Source organism: Protopterus annectens, chromosome 9.part0, assembly GCF_019279795.1.
Source record: "Protopterus annectens isolate FY-2018-M chromosome 9.part0, PAN1.0, whole genome shotgun sequence".
NCBI lineage: Eukaryota > Metazoa > Chordata > Ceratodontiformes > Protopteridae > Protopterus > Protopterus annectens.
The window spans coordinates 1,508,297,660-1,508,325,015 of record NC_056743.1 but is presented as its reverse complement, the minus strand read 5'-3'; the positions used below and the strand labels follow the sequence as shown (position 1 = coordinate 1,508,325,015).

The 27,356-nt window shown below is 40.8% G+C and overlaps 1 protein-coding gene across 1 annotated transcript in view; it reads right to left on the bottom strand.

Annotated features, from left to right (window-relative positions):
* The window catches only part of RBM42 (RNA binding motif protein 42), a 918,806-nt gene that overhangs the window by 57,451 nt on the left and 833,999 nt on the right, over positions 1–27,356 (bottom strand). The window contains exon 8 of the mRNA XM_044084450.1: positions 26,326–26,520. Coding sequence (XP_043940385.1) covers positions 26,326–26,520 — 195 coding nt within the window. The remainder of the gene's footprint in view (positions 1–26,325; positions 26,521–27,356) is intronic.

Below are 27,356 nucleotides of genomic sequence, written 5' to 3'. Positions count from 1 at the left end.
ACTGCAACAGTGAAGACACTTGAACATCTACATTTATGGTAGGTGTACACAACTGTACTATGTTCATCGTGTTTCACTGTTGCAGTCATGACTGTAGGGTAGAATCCCAAAGCTGAAAGAAAGGGAGGTGGTCATAATGAAGAAGGGGCGGCTAAAAGGCCCTGCAAGACTGCAGAGGCAAAGCCTGCCCTAGACTTAGAGTATAGAGGTAGATTGTAGTGCTTAGAAAAAGTATGCACTGAACTCCAAGTTGCAGCTTCCAAAATGTCTTTGGTAGGAACTCCTCTGAGGAAGGCCGCAGAAGTGGCAGCAGCTCTGGTGGAATGAGTTCGTATACTCCCGGGATTTGCTTTCCATGGTGTGAATAACAAAATCTGATTCCATGAGCAATCCATTTAGAAATGGTCTGTTTTGAAATGGCTTTACCTTGGGAACTTGAAGCATAAGAAACAAACAATTGTTCTGATTTTCTGATGTCCTTGGTTCTGTCCAGGTAAAAACGTAGCTGTCTGTGTACATCCAAGGAATGTAAGATCCTTTCCCCTTTATTATGAGGAGTGGGGAAAAAGGTTGGCAAGTGGATAGTTTGATTTAAAGCCACTTTATAAACCACCTTAGGCATGAAAGTAGGATTAGTCCTCAAAGATACCCTGTCTTGATGAAAAATAATATATGGTTCCACAGCCATAAGAGCTTGTAACTCTGAAACCCTCCTGGCAGAGGTTAGGGCTAACAGAATAGCTGTCTTCCATGATAAAAACTTGATGTCAGAAGAAGCAGCAGGCTCAAAAGGAGGCAAGGTTAGTTTTTCCAAAACATAGTTGAGATCCCAAGCAGGAATGGGAGGAGATCTAGGAGATCTTAAGTTCTTAGCTCCCCTGAGAAACTGCCTCATGAGCTGGTGGGAAAAGATGGGAGGGTCGGAATTATAATGAGCAGAAATAGCAGAGGCATGTATCTTAATGGAAGAGAAAGAGAGACCCTTATGTAAGAGATCTGTCAAGTAAAGTAAGATTAAAGTAATGTTAGGAAGAAGAGGATCAGAATCCTGAGCCTGCATCCAGGAACAAAATCTTTTCCATTTTCCTGCATAAGATTTTCTAGTGCTAGGACGTCTGGCTTCTAAAATGACGTCCATAACCTGCTTGGGTAGTAAAGAAGAAATCAAAGGTCCTGGATTAGCCAGGCTGCCAGGCAGAGAGTTCTGACATGAGAGTGAAGAACCTGACCCTAATGTTGGGACAGAAAGTTCGGAGACTGAGGTAAAACCCAAGGGGGCTCCAGGCATAGGTTTTTCAGCGTTGGAGACCAAAACTGCCGAGGCCAATTTGGAGCCAGCAAGATTATCATCTTGGGCTTGTCCTGTTTTATCTTCAGTAAGACCCGTGGAAGAAGAGGAAGAGGCGGAAAGGCATATCCCGAGAGGTTCCTCCAACTGAATGACAGGGCATCCACTTTCCAAGCTTTTCTGTGGAAAGTCCTGGTGCAAAAATTCTGTAGTTGATGATTGAGATGGGATGCAAAGAGGTCTATGTGAGGACATCCCCAGACTGCTGTTATCATCCTGAATATTTTGGTGTCCAGCATCCATTCGTGTGGATCCGAAAGGTTTCTGCTCAGACTGTCTGCCAGGAAGTTTTGTTTCCCCGGTAGGAACTGAGCTTGAAGATCCAGATTGTAAGCTAAAGCTGTGTTCCATAGATCCATGGCTAGTCTGCAAAGGGGGTAGGAATGAGATCCCCCTTGCTTGTTTATGTACCACATAACTGTGGTGTTGTCTGTCCGTATTAGTAGTTGTCCTGGTTGTAAAAGATTCCTGAAGGCCAATAGAGCTTTCTGAACGGCTAACATTTCCTTTAAATTGATATGCAGGTGCTTCTGATCCTTTGTCCAAAGGCCCTGCAGACAGTTGCCCTGAAAATGGGCTCCCCAAGCATAATCCGAGGCGTCCGTGGTTAGAATCTGAGTGGCAGGAGGCAGACAGAAGGGTTTCCCCTTTGTTTAGGGCACATGCCCTGGACCACCAAAGAAATTCCTTTTGAAGGCAAGGAAGGACGGAGATCAGTATGTCTAAACTGTGGCAATGCTGACACCAAACACTTTTTAAGTACCACTGTATTTTCCTCATGTGTAGTCTTGCATATGGTATGAGAAGGATGCAGGAGGCCATGTAACCCAAAGCCTGCAGGAATTTCCTTGCAGATAGTTGAGTTAAAGTTGCCAAGGTTTTGAAAGTTGAAGCCAGCTGTAATTGTTTTTCGGATGTCAGAAATGCCATCTGGGTTGTAGTGTTTAGAAGAGCACCCAGAAAAGTTATGTGTTGTGATGGTGTCAAATTTGACTTTTTTATGTTTACAGAGAATCCCAGGAACTTGAGGAGGTTCTGTACAAATTCCAGATGCTGGAGTAAGACATCCTTGCTGTCTGCCTGAATTAAACAATCGTCCAGATAAGGGTAAATTTGAATTCCCTTGAGTCTGCAGTAAGCTACTACTGGAGCCAGGCATTTGGTGAAGACCCTGGGCGCAGTAGACAATCCAAAGGGCAGCGCAGAGAATTGAAAGTGCCTCGATCCAGCTTTGAACCTGAGGTATTTTCTGCGATCCTGCCTGATGGGAATGTGTAGATATGCCTCCTTCAAATCCAAAGTTACCATCCATGAATCATTGGACAGCATTGGAAGTAGCTGCTGTAGAGTAAGCATCTTGAATTTTGGAATCTCTAGAAAGGTGTTCAAGACCGACAGATCCAGTATGGGTCTCCATGAGTTTTGCTTCCTTGGGACTAGAAAGAGCCTTGAGTAAAAACCTTTTCCCATCTCTGAAAGTGGAACCAGTTCTATGGCATTCATAGCCAAAAGAGCTTCCACCTGGTTTAAGGCCTCCGTCCATTGATGCTTTTGAAGGTCTGGCCATCCGCTTGGCCTTGGCAAGATATGAAAATGGAATTTGTAACCTCTTAAAATCACATCCAAAACCCACTTGTCTTGGGTTATTTGAGTCAAATTTTGATAAAAAAGAGAGAGTTTTCCTCCGAGAGGGGCTTCCAGGCAAGACGTTCCTGTAGCCCAGCAGAGGGAGTCATTGAGTTTGTTTCCTTTGAGTTTGTGACATGTCCTCTCCTCCCCTAGGGGTGGAAGCAGTCCACTGTCTTGGTTTATAAGAGGCTTGAGTTTGAGGCCTTCCTCTGGAGCGTCTATATCTACCCCTCTGAGGCCTGTCTGAAGAGGGAAAGGACCAATTTTTTGAAGGCCAATTCCTGCTAAATCTAGGTGGCTGTACTTGTAAGAAATCTTTAACTGTTTGCATGGATTTCGCCTTATCCTCCATCTTTTTAATCACCTCTTCAGCTTTTGATCCAAACAAAACATTATGCTGAACAGGAGCATCCAATAATTTAGCCTTTACTTGTTCAGGAAAATTTTGTTCCTTTAGCCATGCATGCCTTCTAATGACTGTGCCAGAGGCCGCAGCCCTACAAGAAGCCTCTAAGGCATCAAATCCACAGTGTAAACCATGCTTCCCAACTTGTTCAGTGGCATGCAATAAGTCATGTAATCCCTTATCATCTGCACAGGCAGAAATGGAAGAAAGCTTTTGTTTTAAAACAGACAAGAGAAATTGCTGGTATTTCAGCATATGAAACGGACAGTTTAAAGCCCTAATAGACAAAGTAGCAGAAGTGTACACCTTTTTGCCCCATCTTTCTAAGGATCGAGAATCCTTTTCAGTAGGAATGGGATTTTTGGCAGAAGCGGCCTTAACTCCCTTAGGACCCTGAGAAATGGTTTCAGGGTCAGCAGAAGGGTTCTTGTATAAAAACTGGTGGGAATCAGGAACCCTGTAATATCTATCAGGCTTAACAGGAGCAGGAGGAAAGGAGTCAGGGGTTGTTAGCCTCCGAAAAGGCATCATCCACAATATCCAAAACAGGAGGAATAGCCAGGGGTCTATGTTGGGGAAGAAGAAGAAAATCCCATAGTTTTTTCTTAGATTCCGAATACTCCTGTCCTTCCCAATGGAAATGTTCCCTCATTTCATGCAAAGTTTCCCCAAAAGAGAAATCCTCAGGGGGAGAAGCTGAAGGAAGGGATTCCTCAGCATCAGAATCCTCATAAGGAGGGAAAGAATATTCCTGGTCAGAAGAAGAAACAGAGGAAACAGAGGCCTGATCAAAAGAATCATAATAAACATCCTGCCTTGGCCTTTTATCTGGAGGGGGATGAGAACCTCTAATCATAGTAAGTAAATCCTCTGCCATCTTGAGTAACTGTTTCTGTGACTTGGGAGCCAGTTCAGAAGAGGCCTGTGTTGCAGTCTTTGATTTAGAAGGAGTCTTTGCCTTTGCCTTTATTAGGAGCTGAGTAGGCCTAAAAACCCCTTCGGAAGCCGGTACCTGCACAGTGGCTCCGGACCCATCCGAAGGAGCATTGTCCGAAGGTCCTGCAATCGAAATATTTAAAGGCCTGGTTGGCTCCTCATGAGAGTCCGTTTGGGCCATCGGTTCTGAAATGGCCGACGACAGGGGCTGCAAAAGCACCTCACTGACGACGGCCGAACCTGAAGCTGGCTCCGCTTGTGCACTATCATCAGATTTGGACCTCGAAGGCCTGTCTTTATCCTTGCGACGTTTGTGAACTCCGGTAGCCGGAACCGTATCTGACGACATTTTGTAGTTAAAGCGCCTACCGAAGTAATGAAAAGCAAAATCGTACCTTCGCTTAATTGTACGTTGATTGAATCTAGCACAAAACCGACAACTAGCTACGTCGTGGTCAGGGCCTAAGCAAGGAATACAGTAAGAATGAAAATCCTTATGAGGTATTTGCTTCCCACATGAAATGCAATTATTAACTTTTTCTGACATCGGAGTGGAGCAAGAAAAAAGTTTCCCCAACGGGGTACTTAGCTTTGAATGGAGAAGAAAATCTTCGGACTGAAGTTTATCAGGAAAAATCGTCAGGAGTCAGCCGACCGGCACTTGCGAACTGCTATCACCGCACGGCAAGAAAGACTGGAGAAGATGGCGTCAGCTGTCAGCTTTATACTCCTGGCGCTCTGACGTCAGGGAGCATGGTTGAACAGCCGACGCCGGACCCAGACTTTGGGATTCTGGCCGACCGAGGGCTGCCTGCCGGCAGGGGAGAACCCTACAGTCATGACTGCAACAGTGAAACACGAACATCATGTCCTTTGCAGACTACCTCAAGACCTAATCCCTGTATTCAGTCTTCTACAGACTGTTGAGGGGAGATCTATGCCTGGCATAAAAAGGCATTGTTAGATGTCACTTTGATGGACCTGCTGCATATCTGCAAAACAAACAGCACCAGACTTACCCATTCTAAAGACTTAAACCTTGTCTGTGATATAAATAGGTCCTGCTGGACAGAGTGGTATATATCCCAGAGACTAACCCTTCTCTGGAACAGGCTCTTCATCCATGTGAAGCAGAGTCCCTCCCTAACCCAAGTCAATTGTAACTTGGACAACTGGATGGGGAACAGGAAATTCAACCCTGGTTTAGCACCTATATCTCCAATGGACACAGATAGCCAGTAAATGGTTCATCACCGAGGCCTCAGTTTGTGAATGCTTCCCTTCTCAAGCCCCTGCTTACACTTATCAAGGGCACCACAACTTGTCAGAGATTTAGGATGCATGGCTAGGCCTAAAATGGCCCTTATGGTCATTAGCCTAGTAAACACCTATGAACCTAAGAGTCTTATCATCTCTGTACATCTCTGCATGTTTCTTAGTTGAAAGAAAAGCAGCTGAGGAAGTAGAAGAGTGAATAGCGTGGTACTGCTGCGGAGGCAAGGTGGAGCCCCTTAATGACAAGTTTGTTTCAGTTCTCCACTACGGTTCTATGCCCAAATGCAACACAAAATGGACATTGCATGTCCAAGTGGGCAGCCTCCAAACAACAGTGCATCTGAGCTGGGTATTTTACGGCTGCAAGTCACACCTTTTTTTTAATCCTGAAGCTTTATTAGACACACACTACAATCCAACCAACTAAAAAATATAAATATCACTAATACTAATTAATATACGAGAAAAACTTCCCCAGGAAAAAAAAGCAACACTACACCTTGTATCAAAAAATACAATAAATACAGCCTAGAAAAAATACTTTAAATACTATACTTGAAAAACACTTAATTGCCAAAAGGTCGCAACATGAACAACAATTCTAAAATGCCAACAAGCACAGAAAGAAAGGGTTTAGACAGTATGTCCTTAAAACTTTTTTATGTTTTATATAGAGTAAAGAAAGGCCAGAAAACTAGAAAAGGGAGCCAACAGAGGAAAATTCTCAGAGAAGGAAGCGGAAATCGCAATAAAAAAGTATTTATCTCATCAAACAAGCCTGAGTAATGGAGACCATGTTAGTAGCAATCTAGTGTCAAAAGAAAAACTGGGCTAACTCTCTCCTTGCAGGGGTTTATGGATAAGGGCATAAGCCTAAGCACTGGAGCCAAAGTCAGAGAGTTGCCGAAGTTGGATCGGAGACTGCTCTGATAATCCATCTAACGCAGGAATGGACATAAGAGACATCAGATCAGGATTTAAAAGATTAAAGGCTTGAAATAATTCTTTACCAAAGGCCCAAACTGAGAAAAAGGGAAGCCATATATATGCTCAACTTTTTGTTTTTACTTTCCTAGGGTACCTCCTAGAAAAAGATGGACTCACTGCAAGGGGAACTTATTCAGGATTTGAGCACAGTTGCCTGGTTATGCAGTAGGACTTAGTCCACTCTGTCTTCTAAGACCAACAAGAGTGTTTTTTTCTTGCCTGTAGAGGCCATCTCAACAGCCGCAGAAGATGCATCTTAACTCCTGGTCCTTAGAGGCTTCCTGAGGAGGTATACCAGTGGAACTGAAAGGCAACAATGAGTGGTCTGGGGAAGAAGGTCGAGCAACAGCAGTCACCCATCAACAGCTGAAGAAGACGGCCTGACACTCGAAGACTCCAGAGAAATGTTCTTCTTGCAGAAGGGAAAGGGAAGAAATACGACAATTGTTTCATTGTTAGCCAGATAAAGAGCCTGACAAGGTTGCAGCGAAGCTTGGGTGAGTCAGAAAACATCTTGAAAGAAAACTCAAAAGTTTTTAAGTAAGAAATTCAAATACAACCCCCAAAAGCCATATTTCCAACCCCTATAAATGGTTTCTACATCACAAAGTAGATTTAAAAACACCAAAATTATTTTTACAGTTTTTCACAAAGGCATTCATAAATGAAAAAGAAAAGCCCCTGAATCTAGCGGCTGTCCACAAAAAGACAATTCCTACTATTAAAAAAAAAAAAACAATTTTCTATAAAAAACAAAGTGGAAGATTTTCCCCAGAAGGGGTACTTTTCTACCCAGCCTTAAAAGAGTGATAGCCGACAATCAATTCCACGAAGCCCACAGGTGAAACTTGCTAAAGCATCAAGAAAGTTCTGAAGCTTTTTTGCTCTAACCACTGCTTTTATGTAGCTCTCCACAAGTCCCACAGCAGTTAGGGTGCATGGAAAGTGCTCTAAAGCTTGAAGGACTGGTCAGTGGTCATATCCTTGACAGGACATAACCCAAACAGCTTAGATGACTGCAACCAGTGATCTAATGTTGAACATCAGCAGTCCCTACAGAAAGGGAAAAAAAGCTAGCCTAACATAATACTCAAAACACACACACCCAGACATGTAGCAGAAAGACTCTGCCAGACACTGTTTCACAAAAACAGTAAATTTGAAGACACAGTACTGTTTGCATACAGGTCTTTCAATTCTTAGAGTTACCACTACAGTTATTACTCTTGTTAATGTATTAATATAGTTGAGATTGTCTTGCCTGGAAAACAACATACATGTCTATGAAGCTCTATTCTACTGATATGCAACTTTCCCTATTTAGCATGTTCACCAGCCAGAACTCAATTGGGGTGCTGGGTAATGTTAGCACCTGTTCACAAACTGGACTGTACAATATCACACAACAGTTTCACAACAAGATCTCTTAAATGACCACCCTGAAAATTTCATATAAAATTACACCGTTAAAGCTGAAACCTTGTGCGGCAATCAGTTAAAATGAGCGGTGGAACTATTTCACATTAAAATACACTACAAAACTTAATAATCATACATAACTAACGAAATGTAAAATTCAAAAGGCAAAAAATGCAAACACCCACTTTATAAGTGCAAGAAGACACAAAAAAAAACGTGAACATAATTGCACTGATGGCAAAGTTTCTTCACTGTGTTGCTTTTTCTTTTTACATACAGAGGGAGAACAGCCAGCAGGACCAGAGTAAACATCGATGCTGCAACTGGGGAGTCTGATTTTAAGTAAGTACTACTGCAACACGTCAGTAGGAAATCAAACTGTCAGACAAGTGTTCATAAGCAGCATTCCCACAAACTTTCCCACACTGTCAGTTTTTGAGTATAAAACCATAAGCATTGTACTAAAATTCATGAAGACTCAAAAGCACGTCGACAGAAACATTTTCAGGTAAGTTGTCATGAAGTGTACACAAACAGTAAAACACTCATCAATGTTTATGCCCTATAAAAAACTTCTCCATCCTTAAATTTACACACATTATTTAAAGTTTTCATAAGCAATACACTTTTACCACAAAAAATAGCTCCCAAATGCAGACCACAAGTCCTAAACCAAAAATAGCAGTCCCTGACAGAAACAGTACAGTTGTGTAAGTGGATACTCGAAACAAACACTGCTGCAGTAGCCTTAGCAATAAAGGTTATGTCTTGCATAGGATATAATAGCCTACCAGCTTCCAAAGCTTCAGGGCACTCCTTTCACTCAAAGAGTTAGTCAGCTGGAACAAAAAAAAAAAAATGTTACACCCTGACATAAAAACACACCAAAAACAAATGGGATGCAGGAAGTAGCTACTGCAACAGTGTTCATTCAAATATTTCCTATTAGGGTAAGTTTACTTACACAACTGTACTAAGTTCATACTGATAACTTCTGAAGTCTAAGCTACTTAAGGTAGATTACCATAGCTTATAACAACTGGGAGGAGGAAGGAGAAGGGTCTAGGAGCCCTTGGAGAATGGTCCTAGCAAAGCCTGACCTAGACCATGAGTTGTTTGGTAGTTTGTTGTTTAAACTGTACTTGAGAGCTGCTTTTACTGTGCATTTACATTATGAAATCCCAGGATCAGAAATCTTGTGGCAGAAGGTGTTTGCTTGGTTTCTCCGAGTTGGGAAGCTCTGGAGGGAGCTCCAAGTGTGGTTACTTATTGGCTACAGGGCAAAGGAGTCGGTTTTCAAGCTTTTGTTCTCTGCATGGAGCAGCCCATTGGGCTGTGGAGCACTACCCTGCATAGAAGCAAATGCTTAAGACAGTAAAATTTACCTATAAAGTTAGGAGTAGATCCAAAACCTGCTAAACAGTGTGGCACAGTGCAGAAACAAGCTCAGAGCAGCTAGCTGGTGCATCAAATAGCACTAACATACCTTAGCATTATATAATATCTTGCCCTTATAACCCCAGAAACTACCCTAGGAGACTCCTTTCAAAACCCAATCTTTAATCTTAAACAGCCAATGCTATTATAGGACCAGACAACATGGATATGCAATTTCCAAATGTCTCTGTGGCCAACTTAGTAGATTTGGGCATCTTAAGGCAATGTAGCAACTGTCTCATTCTCAGACAACCAGTTTAATCATTAAAGAAAATAACATGGTTATGTGAGAGTTGTAACTGCACAATTTCCTGGAGGCAAAAGTCTTGCAGATAAACACGGTTGTCAGGAATACCCACATTACATCCCTTACATACACTGTTTATCGCACACACACACACACACACACACACACACACACACACACACACACACACACACACACACACACACACACACACACACACACACATACACACAGATTGTCTTGTGCTGAGACACTTAAAAGAAACCTTCACAAATCTCAGACTTCCACAGCCACTTAATGGCAACACTACTCCTCAGCAATCACTAAATCATAAACCAAACACGTCACATGAGCCTACACTTAATGGTCCTCCAAGTGCAAAGCCCATAACTCAAGCATACAATTTACCTAATACTCTTGTCATTGGGGACTCCACTGTATGATGCACAGATGCACCAACTAACCAGGTTGGACAAGAAGATAAATGTTAGTTGCCTATCTGGTGCTAGGATCTGCAATATCATGCATGCACTCAAGTTACTGCACCCCAGACACCAATATGATTGTATTATAGTCCCTGTGTGTGTAAACTACTGGAGACATACATCACCAGACTATATGAAAAGAGATATAATGATAATGGATTCCTCAGAATGTGTGTCACTGACAGGTATAAGCCTTGCATCGAGCAGCATTCTACCCTCACCAAGGATGATGCCACAGTATGAACATAAAATGATTGATTTTAACAACTGGCTCAGTGTCTGGTGTCACTCTAGGGGGGATCCAATATGTCAGCATGGGAGAATATGGTCAAAAGACCACACTACTTTGCCAAGGACAGACTGCATCTGCCTTCCCCAGGCTTTCGGATATTTGCTAAAACTTTATGTACTCCCTTAGAGCCTTTTTAGGCAATGCCAAAACAAAACTACCAACCTAGTGAAAAAGTCTATAAGCAACCTTTAGGTGTTACTGCTCAATGCTCGTAGCTTAAACAAAAAGCTCCACACCCTTCAAGCCCGCCTCACTTTGGAGAATGTAGAGATTTATGCTGTAACCGACACTTGGTTTAAAGCCATACGGAGTACTCCAGATGTGCAAGGCTACATAGCCTTCTACACATACAAACCAGCAACAGCACAGCCCAGGGCAAAGGAAGAAGTGTTTTGATCTATGTTAGCAAAAACAACTCCAGGCTGGTTAAACAGGATGACCATGGAGCTCATCCAAGTGCAAGCCACCATAGGTAAGGTTCCTCACCATGTCATGTATAGGTCACCATCTATGTCCCTAGAGTCTCATGACTCTTCCCTAAACCTACTAAAGGCACTCACCATCCAGTCACACACTCTATACTCATGGGAGACTAACTACCCCTCTATAGACCGGGAAACGTACACTTCCTCATACTCACAGGCACAACACTTCCTGGACTTTATTAACACAACCACCCTGGAACAGAAAGTGCACACTCCAACCAGAGGATCAAACTTACTAGATCTAGTACTGATCAATATGGGAGAGCACTAGCCCTCATCAAGTCCTCACTAGTGAGGTCAGATCACAAAGCTGTTTCATTTGAAGTAAAAATCAACCCAGAAAATCCAGCTAAACAGGTAACAGAACTATTCAAAAGCAAACTACATCCTATTAAGTGACAGTTTATCAAAATTCAAGGCTTCCCCAGCAGAGAGACCACAACAATAAAGTCATTACACAAACATGTGGATGGCTGCATACAAACTTCTGCACCTACCAGAAATAAATTCAAAACAAACCACAGTGGCGGAATCCTCACTTAAACAGGATAGACAATAAAAGAAGAAAAATCATATGTTGTACAAGCTTGTTTTTGCATCAAACTGCCTACGTTCTGCAGGACAGCAGCTTTCACAATCACTCTCCTTTCTATAAGATAATATAGTTGCACAGCAATAGTCATATTAGCAAAGATCACTACTGTTTTTTTTTTAAACTCACATTGTTACTCTTCTATTTTTTTTGGTCAAGGCAAGCACAACACTGAATGTGCAAAATAACTTTTGCTTTATTTGGGGGTGAGAAGAAAAACTGAAAAAGCCCTATTGTACAATTTTCAGACTTTTATGTAAATGTTTTGGTGTTGTACAGAAATATGTTGGCTCTGCAGTCAAAGGAATTTTTCTAATTAAATCTGGGACAACAGTGATTTAGTGATATTTTATGAAGTCACCCCCCCCCTCCCTCGAGGAGAAACGGTTCACCATAACTGCAAACATTTACGTGATTGTCAATTTTTGTTTTGCATATTCCTTCCTTAAAACGTATTCCAACTTCAGATTGTTCAAAGTTTTACCTTTAAGTAAAATACTGAATTTTCTTTTTTTTTTTTTTTTTTTTTACAGTGATCATGCAAACCTTTTTTTCCCCTTTTTATGCTTTGAACACCAAATCTTTAAATACACATGCACACACCTACCTATCTAAATATTGTCTTTATTTACGTGTGTGTGTATGTATAAATATATATATATATATATATATATATATATATATATATATATATATATATATATACACACACACACGTATACACACACACATATATATATATATATATATATATATATATATATATATACACACACACACACACACACACACACACACACACACACACACACACAGTAACAATTCAGTTTATCAAATAGCTACATGGTCAACAGAGTGGAATGCAATTTTTTTGTTAATAAACATCTAAGTTGCCAACTGCTGTGCAGAAAGATGTAAGTGAGCTGTTCTCTGTTTTTAGGAGTCAAGTGTACATATCTGTAAAACAGTTTTGAATATTGCACTGTCTGATCAATTGGGCTTGTGCTTAAATGTCAGAAAGCACTAAGAAGACTAGCACTGCATAGAATTATAAACTCTGTTACAAAAGTACAAAAATAAGTTAACCGAGAGCATACAACCAACCACTTGTCTTCCAAGGTTTTAAACATCTAAGAATGTGTTACACTAACAGTATCAGCTAACAGTAATTCAAATAAAATGATCAACATCAGTTGAAATAAATCTAGTCAAAACAGAAACTTTATGTTGCCACTTTTTATAATTTGGCCTAAGTACCTGACTGGCCACCACGTGGTACATCAAAAAATATATTCCTTTCACTTATTTTCTAAACTGATGCCACCACTTCTAGGTCTTACATTAACCTGTGCAATGTTAACTGGCACTCTTGTCTTCCTACAACGCCATGAGGGTACTACTTTTAATCTAAGATAATTTACTGCAGCTCTGCATACCAGCCTGCTCTGATGGATATTCATTGTCACTGCAATATGTTACCAATATGCACCATCATGTTAGACAACATGATGGTGTGCCCCTAGGAAGGAGCAAACTGTCACTTCATTACCCACTACATCATTATCTCAGGGTCTTGGATGTATGTATATGTTTTCCTGACCTGTTCATGAGAAAGGTATCATGGTTCTATGTCATCAAGGTGGCATACAGAAAAATAAATAATAATCTTACAGTAAAACCAGCACTGACATACCTATGAACATACTCTAGATGCAACATCCATCGATTCAGTGCTAGAACAGTCTTTGGTTTTACTAAGGGGGTTACAGCAGCATTTACACTGTATAAATTAAGTCTGCATACTGTACTTTGTTATAGAATGCTTCATCAGTGAAAGGTCGGAGTTGCAATTTTTTACCAAGATGTGTATGGTTTACTGATCAGTGACAAAAACTGTTGTATTTTGACTGAGGTTTTCCTTTAGACCAGAATAATAACTTTTGTTCAGCCTTTAGGTTTAGCTTCTTTTTACCTATTGTAAACCATGGTGCATCTTTTGATTCCTCTCCTGTGTTGAGGTGGAAGGCAGTTTAATGTTGAAAGGAAGGTTTTAATGAACGTTTTAATAAATTAGTACCATTTCACTTTGCTTTTTTACTGATTTCCAATTACTACAATAAAGTACTGTTCCAAATGTGTCCTTATCAAATGTTGTATTTTTGACTGTTCTATGTTAAATGTTACTATGAAGCTTGGTATGTTTCCATACGGCAAAATTTGGCCTATGATCACTAGTACTGTCAGGTACAATTCCTGCAGTGAGAATGTGCTTTAAAAAAGCAGCAGCAAAACCAGAAAACTTTCATTTCTGATTAAAGTGTTGTTCTGCAGTGTACATTCTCACTGCAAAACTAGTGTATTTCTGCAATTTCACCCTGGTTGTGACTGAAAGGGTCTTTGGACCAGCCCACCTACCCAGTTAGCTTTGCTCACTTTCTGTACTAGCCTAGTATTTTTTAATAACTTTGCAATTCATTCTTGATGCACTTCTGTTCAGCCTCCTACTTTTTGGCACACCTATTCTTTCCATAACCCTTCAAAAACACAACTTGCTGTAACAAGCTATATTTATTTTTATTTATTTATTTCCAGTTTGATTACCGGGGAAGTCCACTGGGCCAGAACGTACCCATTTTCAGTGGAGGCCCGGGGAGAAAAGCTCCAAAAGCAAAGCAAATATAATCTAAGTTACATAATGTAAAAGATAGTAATAAAATGTATACATTTGGAATAACATTACATTGAATACAGTTAGTAAAAAAGCAAATACACGCAGTATACTTCAAAAAACATCATTCAGGAAGGTAGATACAATAGATTTAGTAGTTTCCTTCAAGTAGCAAGTTTGACTGTATGAAAAGAAGGTGTAAGGTTACATGCTATTTACAATATTTACATATGAGGAGTAGAGAGAGAGAAAGTACATAAACTGAGAGTAGAATATAGTTTGATCAAGCAGTGATCGAGAGAGAAAAAGAGAAGAAAAGAAGATAGTATTAGGGTAGAGTAAAGATAAAGGATGTAGAGGGTTCAAGGGGAATTTATGTAGATTTATGTAGGATGTAAGCAGGTGCACTTATGTTTAGAGGATAAGTAAGAGAAAAGTTGGATTTTGAAGGCTTCAGTGTTAGATGTTGTTCTAAGAGAAGAAGGGAGAGAGTTCCATTTCCTGCCAAGAGGGTAGGAGAGAAGGAGCTGGCCAGCAGGGCGATTGGGTTTGTGGATGGTGATTAAATTTTGGTGTTCAGATCTAAGAGATCTGTTTGGGGTGTATGGCGGAAGGATGTTTGCTAGGGCTGGGCATTTTTCAGGGTAGAATATTAATTTGTGAGCAGTGGTTAGTTGGAGGTAGTCTAGGTAGTTAGGGAGTTCTAGCCAGTTCAGAGTTTGTAGGGAAAGACAATGGTGAGAAGAGGTTTTAGATTTGGTAGCAAATTTAGAGATTTTATTATAGCAGATTTCGAGTTTAGTGGAGATGGAAGAAGACAGGTTAGTAAGGAGAGGGGCTCCATATAGTAGAGATGGTAGAAGATAAGTAGTTGCTAAGGAATGTCTAGCGGAGTTGGAGAGAAAGCAGTTGTTCTTATAGAGCATACCTAGCTTTTGGTGGGTTTTCTTTATGTTTTGTTGTATGTGGCTATCAAATTTGAGGTGCTCGTCTATAGCGATGCCAAGGAGTTTTGCAGATGGGACCACCTCTATGGTTGACTTTGTTTGGCTTATGATTTTGAATGCTGTTTTATCAAATGTGCAAGCCCTGGAGGGAGTGAAGAGAAGAATTTTGGATTTATTAGAGTTTAGAGAGAGATGATTTTGGTGCATCCAGTTCTCAGTAGTGGAAAAAGCTATTTGGGTTTTTGTCAGTAGTTCGGGAATGTTGGAAGCGGCGCAGACTAAGGTAGAATCATCTACGTATTGGATGATTGTTGGGTCTGGGATGGCAGAGTGAATGTTATTTATGAAGATACTGAAAAGCATGGGTCCAAGGATGGACCCCTGGGGAACACCAGTGGGTGTAGGTAAGAAGGAGGAGGTAGAGTTGTTCCATTTGACAGCTTGGGATCTATCTGATAAGTAGCTAGAGAACCAGGATAGAGTATCAGGGGAGAGATGAAGGTTTGATAGATGAAAGAGAAGGTGTTTGTGAGAGATGGTGTCGAAGGCTTTAGACAGATCTAGCAGTACAGTGGAAACTAGTAACCCAGAATCCCTGGCTTGGTTGACTGTTTCTAAGAAGGATAGTAAGGCAGTAATAGTGCTGTGTCCAGGGCGGAAACCATGTTGGGTGGGTGTTAGGAGGTGGTTATGGATTAAGAAAGGCAATGAGTTGGTGGTGGACGCATTTCTCTAGGATTTTTGATAGAGGTGAGAGTAGGGCAATTGGGCGAAAGTTGGAGATATTTGTGTTTTTGCCTCCTTTATGAAGTGGGAGAATGTAGGCTGATCTCCAAAGCATAGGAACATATGACTCTTTTATAGATCTGTTAATTAAGATGCTGATAGGGAGAGCAATACCTTCGGCAGCACATTTAAGGAAAGAGGAGGGGATGTTATCAGGGGCATTAGTGCATGGCTTTAGTTTAGATAAGAGTCTTTTTATGAATATAGTTGAAACAGGTTTCAGCTGGAAACTGGGAGGACAGTTAGAGGGGTTGTTGGGAGTAGAGGAAAGAGAGTTGGATGTATTATTGTTGGGGAAGGATTTGGTAAGATTAGCTATAGATTCCGTGAAGAATTTGTTGAAGAGAGAGCTTAGATCTGAGTCAGTTTTACTTGGGTCTGGGCAAGGGTTATTTTTAGATCCTGGGTGGAGAAGGGAATTTACTGATTTCCAGAACTGTTTGGGGTTCTTATTTTGGTTGGACTGTAGTTTGTAGTAGTAGTTCTTTTTGTCCAGGGTGATTAGTTTTTTAGCTAGGTTGCGGAGTTGGGTGTACTGGAGCAGGGAAGAAGGGATTTTATTTTTCTGGTATAGCTTCCAAGATTTGTCCCTTTGATGCATGACTTGTTTTGTTTCTTTGGATAGCCAGGGGCAGAGTTAGCTTTGACTCGTTTGTTTCTTGGAGGAGCTAGGGAGTTCAGAGTATTTAGGAAGATAGAGTTAAACTGTTCTACAGCTTTGTCTAGGGGAAGTGTATTTAGGGTCTGCCAGTTGGTATGTTTAAGAATGTTTGAGAAGATAGTTGGGTTGAAGTTGCTGAGATTACGAGTGTGGATGTAGTGGTGTAGATATTGGGTATAGTTAGTGGAGCGGTGTATGAAAGTAGGGAGATGGTCACTGAAGGTATCAGGGATAGTGCCTGAAAGAGTTATTTTGTTTGGATGAGAGACTAGGATCCAGTCAATGGTAGATCCTGGGGGATTTGTTTTGTTAGGCCGGGTGGTTGAGTGTATTACTTGGGTGAAGTTAAAGAGGTTGATGAATTGGGAGGGGGAAGGAGAGTTGATTTTATTCCAATCAATGTTAACGTCGCCTAGAATGTAGGTTTCAAATTTGATTTCAGTTGAGGCCCAGTAAAGAATATTTTCAAGGGTTGTTGTGTTGTCACCTGGGGATATATAAAGGGAGATAATGCAGATGTTCTTATGTTTATTTAGTCGAAGGAGACTGGCTGTAAGTTCAGCGTTTTGAACTCAGGAGTTGGAATTTGTAGAGGGATCAGGAGAGAATGTTAGAGAAAATTATTGCAGAGCCTCCACCTTTTTATTTGGTCGGTCAGTTCTGTGGATTTGGAAGCCAGGAGGTAAGATTTCAGAGTCGGTGATGTGGGGTTTTAGCCAGGTTTCAGAAATGGCTAGGATGTCTGGTTGGTTGTGGCAAATCCAAGCATGAAGATGGTGAATTTTGTTATTTAGGCTCTGAGCATTGATAGAGAAGAGCTTAAGGGGGTTAGGAGAGGAAGTGGTAGAAGAATTGGGAGGGGGACTATGTTTTATTCCAGAGGGAGAAAAAGGGATTGGGGAGACGTTGTTAGTGGTGAGGCAGGGGCCAGGGTTCGGATGAATATCGCCACATAAGACAAGGTCATTATTGGTAGTAACTTTTTGTCTTTTGTGTTTTAGAAGTAGGAGGCTGTTATGGGGAGGGAGGATTTTCAGAGTGAGAGTTTTTGGTGTGGTGAGGCTTTTGGGATGGAAAAGGTACAGTGTTTTGGGAAGAATAAGAGTGGAAGATATGTTGTTGTAGTGGGTAGATAGAGAAGGTTGTGAATGAGTACAAGGGTTGGTTTGTGTAGGAGGGGAAAAGGGTATTTTGTGAGAGTAGGACGTAGCAAAATATAGGGGAATGAGAAGTACAAGTAGTAATGATGGGACATAAATATTATGAAGGATTTTGGGAGGCATGTTTGGCAAGCAGAGGTGGAAGAGATTGATGTAGTGGAGTTGAGTAGGCAGCACAAACAAAAATAAAAGGATGAGGTCTTAGGAAGAGGATAGGGTTGAAAGTATTTGCAGGGGAGAGAAAGGGAAAAATCTGTGATGAGAAGGGAAACTATAATGGAGAGGGAAGAGAAAGAGTGGGAGGGGTCAAGTAGAAGAACTATGATAGGTTAAGTGGTGGAGTGAGGTAAAGTGGGGTGGGAGGAGTAAGAGTAGGAGGGGTAACGAGAGTAGGACTGTGATTGGTTAATTAGTATACATGGGAGGGGGATCGAGAGGTATAAATGTAGAGGTGCTGGGGGCGGGTGGGATTTGGGGGTAGGGTAGGGGAGTGGAGTGAGCCCGCAGGGCGAACGGAGCGGGAAGAGCCAAAGGAAGAAGAAAAAGAGAGGAAAAAAAAAACAATCAGTAGAGTAGGAGAGCTAGAAGGTAAGATTGCAAAGATATATTTTATATCAAAGACTGACAGTGAAATGGAGTTGTGAGGAGATATGTGCTGAAAGAATAGTATGGGAGGGTCTGAGGCTAAGAGCTTGGAGGAGAATGGAGAAATAAGGGAGCTGAGGAAGAGGGTATGTAGTCCTGGGAGAATATGGGGAGAGAGAACAGTGGGCGAGATATCAAAGAAAACACTGAAAGAAAGTGTACTAAGAAACCAAGAGGGGAAATGTAGTAGAGACAGCAAGAAAGGTAGAGGGGGTGGCACCTATTGGGCAGCTAAGAAGAGTGAACAGGGACACCTACGGGGAATATCCAGTAAGGGGCTGGAGGGGGTTATCAGGCTCAACAAGGGGTAAAAGTAAAGTGTGGGAGGGAGAGTAGGGATAATTTAAATTGATAAGGAAGGGGAAAGAGTTGGCTGCTGGCAGGCCTGGCAAGGGAGCGTACTGCAACCTACTAAAGTATGTACTACTTTTATGAAAAACAATATATATTTAAGCAATATGGGTACTTTCTCTAAAAAAATGTCCTGGAAAGATAAGCAATAAGCATACTTTCTCTGTAAATGTCCTGAAGGGAGCAGATAGGATTCTAGGTTGATTTAAATGTCCTTGGTTTGTGGGTTCTCAACATGAGCCTCCGTTAGGGTGCATTCAGGAGGAGAAGGAGGGTAGGCAGGAACACAAGTTTCTCTGTAAATGTCCTGAAGGGAGCAGATAGGATTCTAGGTTGATGTAAATGTCCTTGGTTTGTGGGTTCTCAACATGAGCCTCCGTTAGGGTGCATTCAGGAGGAGAAGGAGGGTAGGCAGGAACACAAGTTTCTCTGTAAATGTCCTGAAGGGAGCAGATAGGATTCTAGGTTGATTTAAATGTCCTTGGTTTGTGGGTTCTCAACATGAGCCTCCGTTAGGGTGCATTCAGGAGGAGAAGGAGGGTAGGCAGGAACACAAGTTTCTCTGTAAATGTCCTGAAGGGAGCAGATAGGATTCTAGGTTGATTTAAATGTCCTTGGTTTGTGGGTTCTCAACATGAGCCTCCGTTAGGGTGCATTCAGGAGGAGAAGGAGGGTAGGCAGGAACACAAGCTACGGTAGGAGACCGCAACACTAGAGCCAGGAAAGGCACAGCAGCCAGGGGGCCGAGCAATGGAACAATGCAATATGACTGCAAACATAAGCCTACTTTGACGGATTCACTTCAGAAGAATGAAAGCTCACAATCTCGAATCCCATAAGAACGACACCCAAAATCTTGAAAGTTCAAAAGACTGAATCTCAGAATACTGAAAACACAAAGGATACACTTATTATATTCCAGTACAAGAATATAAAGAAATAAATACAAGACAAACCACATTACTTTCCACCAAGTATAAGCAGGGGGGCAAGCCACCCTGCACCTCCCACACCCCCTGCTACTGAAATATATCAACTCCAAGATTGCATTTCACTACACTAACATGAGTTATGTTGTATTAAAGCAAGTTAAAAGGGAACATTACTAAGGTTACAACAGGCAGTCATGAAACACGTAATTGTATGTTTGCCATTTTGTTCTGTGGAGTGTGATCTCGGAGTTGATATATTTAAGTAACAGGGGGTGTGGGGGGCACAGCCCCCCACATGGGGGGTTGCCCCCTGCTTATACTTGGTGGAAAGTAATATGGTTTGTTTTGTGTTTGTTTCTATATATCCTTGCACTGGAATATATTAAGTGTTTGTTTCCTGTGAGTTTTCAGTATTCTGAGATTCAGTCTTTTGAGTTTTCAGTCTTTTGAACTTTCAAGATTTTGGATGTCAGTCTTACAGGATTTGAGATGGTGAGCTGTCAGTCTTCTGAAGTGACTCCACTCTGACATAATACAGCACTAGTCATTCTCATTTGAATTATAATCTGAATCTCTGTCCAACTATAAAATGGTACATTTTTTTTACACTTCTACTGTATTTATGTCCTGCTAATGCATGAAGTTGTACTATTTTATTTATGTGGTATCAACGTTGAACGAATTTGTACTATTAATCGTGTTTTTGTAGAGCTTCTCTCCACAGGTCTCCGCTGTAAATGGGTAAACGCCACCCAGTTGGAATTTCCTGGTTATCAAATATCAAATAAAACATAAAAAAAAAAAAAAAACAAATCAGTGAATGGTTAATAGATAACATAATCTATGGTCAGCATCCTGACCAAAATACATTTTTTTCAGTAACTTTATCAGCCTTTAAGGTCATATACACTGGCTGTGTTAATCTACATGGATTCACAGTGGAAAAGTTTTGAGGACTGCTGGTCCAAAGTCAGTATTAAGGAACACCTCTCAACCTCTAAGCACAAGAAATTTGGACAAAGCTAAAATAATGGGGGGAAGGGGCAAAGACCCAAAATCAGGAACAGATTTTAAATACTGCTCTTAGATAACTGATAGAACAGACTTTGTATTAACATGCATCTTCTGAGGGATACAAAGTCTGAAATTCAAATGTGGGTCATAATGAGTTAAATCCTCAATAATTTACCAGAAAACAAGAAAGTCTATGAGGAACAGACCAGAATATGAGGCAAAACCTGGACAATTCTGCAAAAATCTGGACAGATGAAAGGTATGTATTTAGGTCACCTACAATAATTGTTTCAAGAGAGCTATTTGTAGTTAGCTAGGATATCGTCTTCAGAGGCTTGCCTGCAATAGGAAGTATATAGAGTTTTGTTATACATATATTTTTTTGGTTGTTCATTTTAAGTGTAGCTAATCAGATTTTCAACATTTATGTTTGGTATTTGTTTGGGGTGCATGGAAAAGTTAAAAGCTTTTGAATACATAATTGCTACATCACCACCACCTCTTTTATTGGTCAAATCTTTATGGACGGCATTGTAGCCTGGAGGCAGTACTTCACCTTCTCTGTGTGATTTAAGCCAGGTTTTTATTACTGCTACTATGCTGGGGTATAGAGAGCTATCCGGGTTTACTACTTTATTTTGCATATTACAGACATTTATAGGACATAGTTTTAATCAAGTAGGAAAACCCTAGAAAGGTATATTATGACTTTTCAAGATACATCTCAGGTCCTGGGTCAGTGTGAATGCCCCAATGTTTCAAAAGCAATTTGTGTTTAAAGTTTGTGCTGGAGTTCAGATTTCTACAGTAATGTTTGAATATATCTGACTTGTTTAGTTCTAAATGTCTGTCATGCTGGTAGACATTTAAGAATGTAAAGGCCAGTAGTGTTGGACTTCAATATCTCGGTTTATTGTTCTATTAGCTTTTTTTAGACTGACTGATGTGGGAACATGAAGATAATAGCAGTATGGTTCTCATCCTACAGATTCTGCAGGAGTTCTGTGGTTCCATGGTGAAAGGTCTGATCAATCTTTAGGAAACAGAGTACAAGGATAGGGTTTTGAGAGTGTCTATATCATATTATCGCAAGATGTAAATAGCGAATGCTATTTCATCGTACCGATAATATTGAAACAACAAAATATCGAACAAACGGAACAGCAAATTTTTTTCCCAGGGAAAAACTTCGCTGCTCCGTACAAAAAAAAAAAAAAAACTTAAACACAAGTTTAAGTGTGGGGCTTTGCCACCCCCCATGTGGGGGGCTGTGGCCCCCACACCTCCTACTTAAATATACCAACTCCGAGATCGCACCACAGTGGAGTTAATGGAAAAGTCCCGAAGACGGCCCACCAAATTTTTTCTCTGGGGAAAAAAATCGATGTTCCGTGACTTTGCTCTTTTGCCATTTCGACAGTATCGGATCGACTAAATAGCATGCGATATTTAGTCCATTCAATACTGTCATATAGACCCCTATGAGATGGTCCACATAGTGCTTGATGTCTACTCCCTCCATTCTTTTTGTAAGGAACCTCTGTGGTCTCTCAAGCTGTTGTAAATGCCTGGTCAGATACATACCAAAGCATCTGCTGTATTCAGTGAATGGTCTGATACTAGAAGTACAGTAGAACAATAACTTCCCTGGACCTGGATGCCACACAGGATGATTGCCTCACCACAATACACACATGGCAGTCAAAGGTCCGGTTACTGTCAACATGTGTTCCTAGACCCCTGACCACTGGGTCTACATTTAGGGTTGTATTATGAATGTGATAATTTCCAGGGATAGCTGTCTTTCCAAAGGGTGCTATGATGCATTTTTTCTCACTGAGTTTTACTCCATGGTTCTGGCACCAGTTGTTTGTCTGTGTAAGGCCCATTTGAAGATATCTGTGTCTTTTGGGCATTCAGTGTCCTTTAAAACAAACTAGTGTTTCAGCAACATGGTTTCTGAATGCCATGACTTTTTAATTTTTACTTATATGCAAGTACTAAGCTCACTTTCCTTTTTAAGTCTCTATGGGAAAATTCAGACCAGTAAATCTTAATCCCAGACTGCTACCTTTTTATGCAAACAACTCAAAGCTAAAGAGTAATTTCAGCAGCCCTTCCAAGAGTTAACACTCAATGAGGTTAACAATATTTCCCAGGGTCTGATCCAACAGAGGTGAAATAAGCAGGATGAAAGCCATATACCCCAAAGCACTCCTAACCAAAGCATCTGAATCTTGGTATGGTAGCATTGTGGAAAAACACTGCAGTTGTGAAATTTACACTGGATCAAAAAGATCATACAAGAGTTGGCTCAAGGATGCTTACTAAGGATACAGATCAAGCACATTTTTATCAACCAGAAGAAAAGTTATGGACATCAATTAATAAAAAGTTGAAGGATTTTATCTGGGAGGGGAAGATGGCAAGAGTCAAGTGTGATAAGATGAACTTTCCAACAGAACAAGATGATTTGGGATTATCTGATCTGAAGGGGTACTTCAGATCAGTTAAGGCTCCTACACATAGCACAAGCAGAAAGCTACAATTCAAAGTGGAAAGGGATGATGAATGGGAGGGGGGCAATCAAGAAACAAGGACAGACTGGGATTTTGGATGCAGATCCTTAAGAACAGTAATGATAACCATACAGATTATTATATTCATAAATTAGAAGGAAGTACTTTAAGAACTAAGCCAACACGGGGATGGATGAAGCAGATTCTGCCGACAGGGATTACTGCAATTAGGGATACAGACAACAGGCAAGAGGAAGCTGGAATTTACTGGAGATACTGGGAACAAATAATTAGAGAGGGAAAGGTAACAGAATGGGAAGACACCAATAATTTACTTGGACTGCAGGCCAGAGACTGCCTTCCCTATCAAGGATTGATATCACAGTATAGGCAAAGAGAAAGAAATAGGGGATCCTAAGTGAAAGACCACCACTGGTAGAGTTTTAGTAGAATCTAAAACAGAGGCTGCTGTTAAAAAAGGGATAATTCATACAGCATATAAAATATTGCATGATTACTATAAGAATCAATAATAGGAATTTAGAAAGGATTGGGAAGAGAGATTGGATAAGCAATTCATAAAGAAACAATAGGGGAACATATGTACAACTCCCAAATACACAACAAAAGATTTAGCATTTTTGCTTGGTAGTGTTTAAATAGATATTTTATACCCCAAGTAGATTTTAAACAATTTTTCTTCAGGTAGACAGCAAATGTTGAAGGTGTGATGGAGAAGAAAGAAGCAATTGGGCACATATTTTTTGGGAGTGCAATATGTTGGCAGACTTTAAAAAATCCGTGCAGACTACTCCATCAGAAATTTTGGGTGAGCAAATTGGTGTAACTAAGGAAATGATTTTTTGAGCTATGATACAGAATTGGTTGCACCTAGACGTAGTAAAACCTTGCTGGTCTAATTATGGTGGTTGCCAAAATGCAATTAATAGAAAATGGAAATCAAAGTCTAAACCAACTGTACTAGAATAAGTGACTATAGTAACAGAGATAAAACAACTGGAAATAAGATTTTTAGGAAAAGGGTATGAGCAAATTACATAGAAAAAATGGGACTTATGGGAACAATATATGCAGAATAATGTTTTGGAGGAGGAATGAGGTTTAAAAGAAGGCTGACAATGACTGGACAGACAAGTGATGTATAACGTCTGCAACTAAAAAATGTCTTTAAGGTTTGTTTTCATTTATACAAATGTATTACTGTCTATGTCAGAAGTGATAATTTAACAAACATGTTTCTTGTTTAAAAGAAAAAAAAAAAAAAAAAAGATGCTTGCCAAGGCATTTGCCCCATTCACCAAGGGACCAGCAAAGGTGGTCCTCCTCCTTGGGGACCTGAGTAATACAGCTTGGATACTTCCTGGATGCAATAATGGAAAAATCCTTAATTACTTATCCCATACAGAAGAATTACATAAGGATTCTCCTCCATTGCAAGGTACATATTTGGGCATTTCTGGTGGGGAGGGGAATATTGTCAAATGACAGGTCAAGGAAAACCTCAATGTGCCTCAAAGTCTCTCCATCTGAGGGGTCATTCAAGGTGGAGATGGAGGAAAAGGAAAATCTTTTTAAAAAGACGCCTTCAAGTTACACTACCCATCTGAGCAGCCTGAATGGAAAGGAATCCCGTTAGCTCCAGGGAAAGAATGGCTGACATACTGACCAGATGTCAGATAACAGGGATTCTACAGCTTGGAAAGCACCAGCTAATTGCAGTGCATTGGAAAGAGGCCTGTGCTGGGTGTGGTAAAAGCATCAGACCATTTCTCTTAAGGATGTGATCCAGCATTTACAATTCATGATCCGAATAAACATTTGCTTCAAGTCTAGTTTTTGCACCACAGACACTGATGTAGCATGGGCTCTGGGTCATCCCTTAACCTCAGTCATAAGACACTGCAATGTTTAGGGAAATAACATGGGGGAGAGACCCCATGCCAGATGACTCAAGGGACTGCTCCTCATGATCATACCCACTATCCTTGACTTCTGGCTGATCAGCTTGAAGCTCAACAGTGCCCACATCCCATACCTCTCCACCCCCCCAAAGCAGACACCTAGGTTGCACTTTGTCATAGTTCCTCACCATTCATACTGGAGGACAGGCTTAGTTAGGCTCAAGAACTTACAATTTGATGACAAGCTCAACCCTCATGGATTCCAAAAGACCATTTTTACAATGGACTTTCCTCAGGCATGGCTGGACTAAGCCTACACTCTGAGCACAGTCATTGGCTGGACTATGCACTCACTCTCAGCACTGGTCCTCTTAAAGGTGCTCCAGTTGGGAACTGGGACTAGGTATGTTTTCTCCTAATAGTGAGTTAGGCCTGGAGTTTCACCCCCTGATTTCTGCAAGTGGTTTGAGTGAAACAGTGAAATATATGGCAGTACTTTACAGCACATTCCTCTCTGAAGCAACAAGGGAATGCCACTGTTGGTCTTGACTTGCAAGTTGTTGACCACAGAAAAATTTCTGACAGTTGTTTCAAGAGACACTGAACTGAAGAACTTCTGAAAAACAAAAACATACGAGTCATGACTGAGATGTGGGCTGTGCAAGAAGTAGAATCAAAGTTAGCAGCTCAACTGTCAGGCATACTTACATAGCTGGTGAATGATACTAAAACGTGTACTGGCACCAATCTTTTAAATTCGTAATATGGAGACTTCCAAGAAAAAATGCTGCAGTGACTGGTGGGGAGGATAACACCAACCAGTGACCCATCAAGGAAGGTCTCCAATGTCAGATCTAATTTTCTGTTTTCCATATCTATTATCGACACACTGCAATGACAACTTCTCACAGTATGCTATTTTGGTATTTCACACAAAAAACTCTCAGTTTGGATTTTCTGCTTCTCCTAAAATTTGCACTTCTATGCACTGTTTATTATGGCATGGTGAATAAGTATTCTTCTTGGCAATTTATTTCTTTTTCACAATTAAGGGGCTGATCCCACTGGGCCATTTTAAAGTCACAGCCCAGGCACGGAAGCAAGAGTGCAAGGAAATTGTGAACATTTTAAAACTGTGAAAATGTTGCCAATACAGTATAAAACAAAAGCTTTTATACCCACCATTCATTTCTCTCATTGCTCTCACATAATCATTAGGATCCTTGAAACTGACAAACCCATAACCCTTTGTCTTCCCCGTCCTTTTGTCCCGGATCACTTTTGCTTTTAAGTAAGAAGGGTAACGGCTGAAAGCACGTGCCAAGATGTCGTCATTCACCTCATTTCCCAGGTCACCACAGAAAATACGGAAATCATCTATTAAAAAAAAAGAAAGCTGTGACAATCAATCACTTTTAAACCATATGCAGTAGTAATAAGACCGCTTATGTCTTACTATCCCCACTCCACCCATACCAGCTCCAACATGTGTCCAACTGCCCAGCCTGCTAGTTGAACTATGGTCACCTGGGTCATGGTTACGGCTTTATCCCTTCATCCCAAAACAGCTGGCTAGACTTTGAAAAATATAACTAATTAATTATAAACCAGCAAACAATCTTTTCCCCATCCTTCTCTTATGAACCCGCTACCCAAAAGGTGTACGCCAATATTTTTTGTACCTTCCCTCCTTCCTCTCATTTCCTTTCTATAACTCTTCTATACAACTATTTCACACTTCTCATCATGCATATACATATACTTTCCCTAATAGGAAATAAAACCACAAAAGTGTAGCGGTATCGAGAAAAACACTTAACACGGTAAAAAGGTATCGCAGTAGTCATAACAAATGAGAGGGAGGTGTGACAGAATCCAAGCCTTTATTCCAAAAAACACTAAAACTTCAAGATTCCACCACACCTCCGGCTCCTCAGTCTTTGACTGCTGCGATACCTTTTTCCCAAATAGAAACTTTAACTATCCTAAGCCAATTAACTACCTATAAATCATGCCCCACCTACGCTCAAAACCAAGTCCTCCACAAAAATACAGTCCCCCCCATCCATAGATGCAACTCTCTAATTTGGCCATTCCTCTTCAGCATAGACAAAACCCTACTAAAATATACATTACTAACCTATACCAAATACAAAACCCCACACTCAAGTGCAAAAAAGTATCAATACTACTCCATAACCTCAAAAATTCCA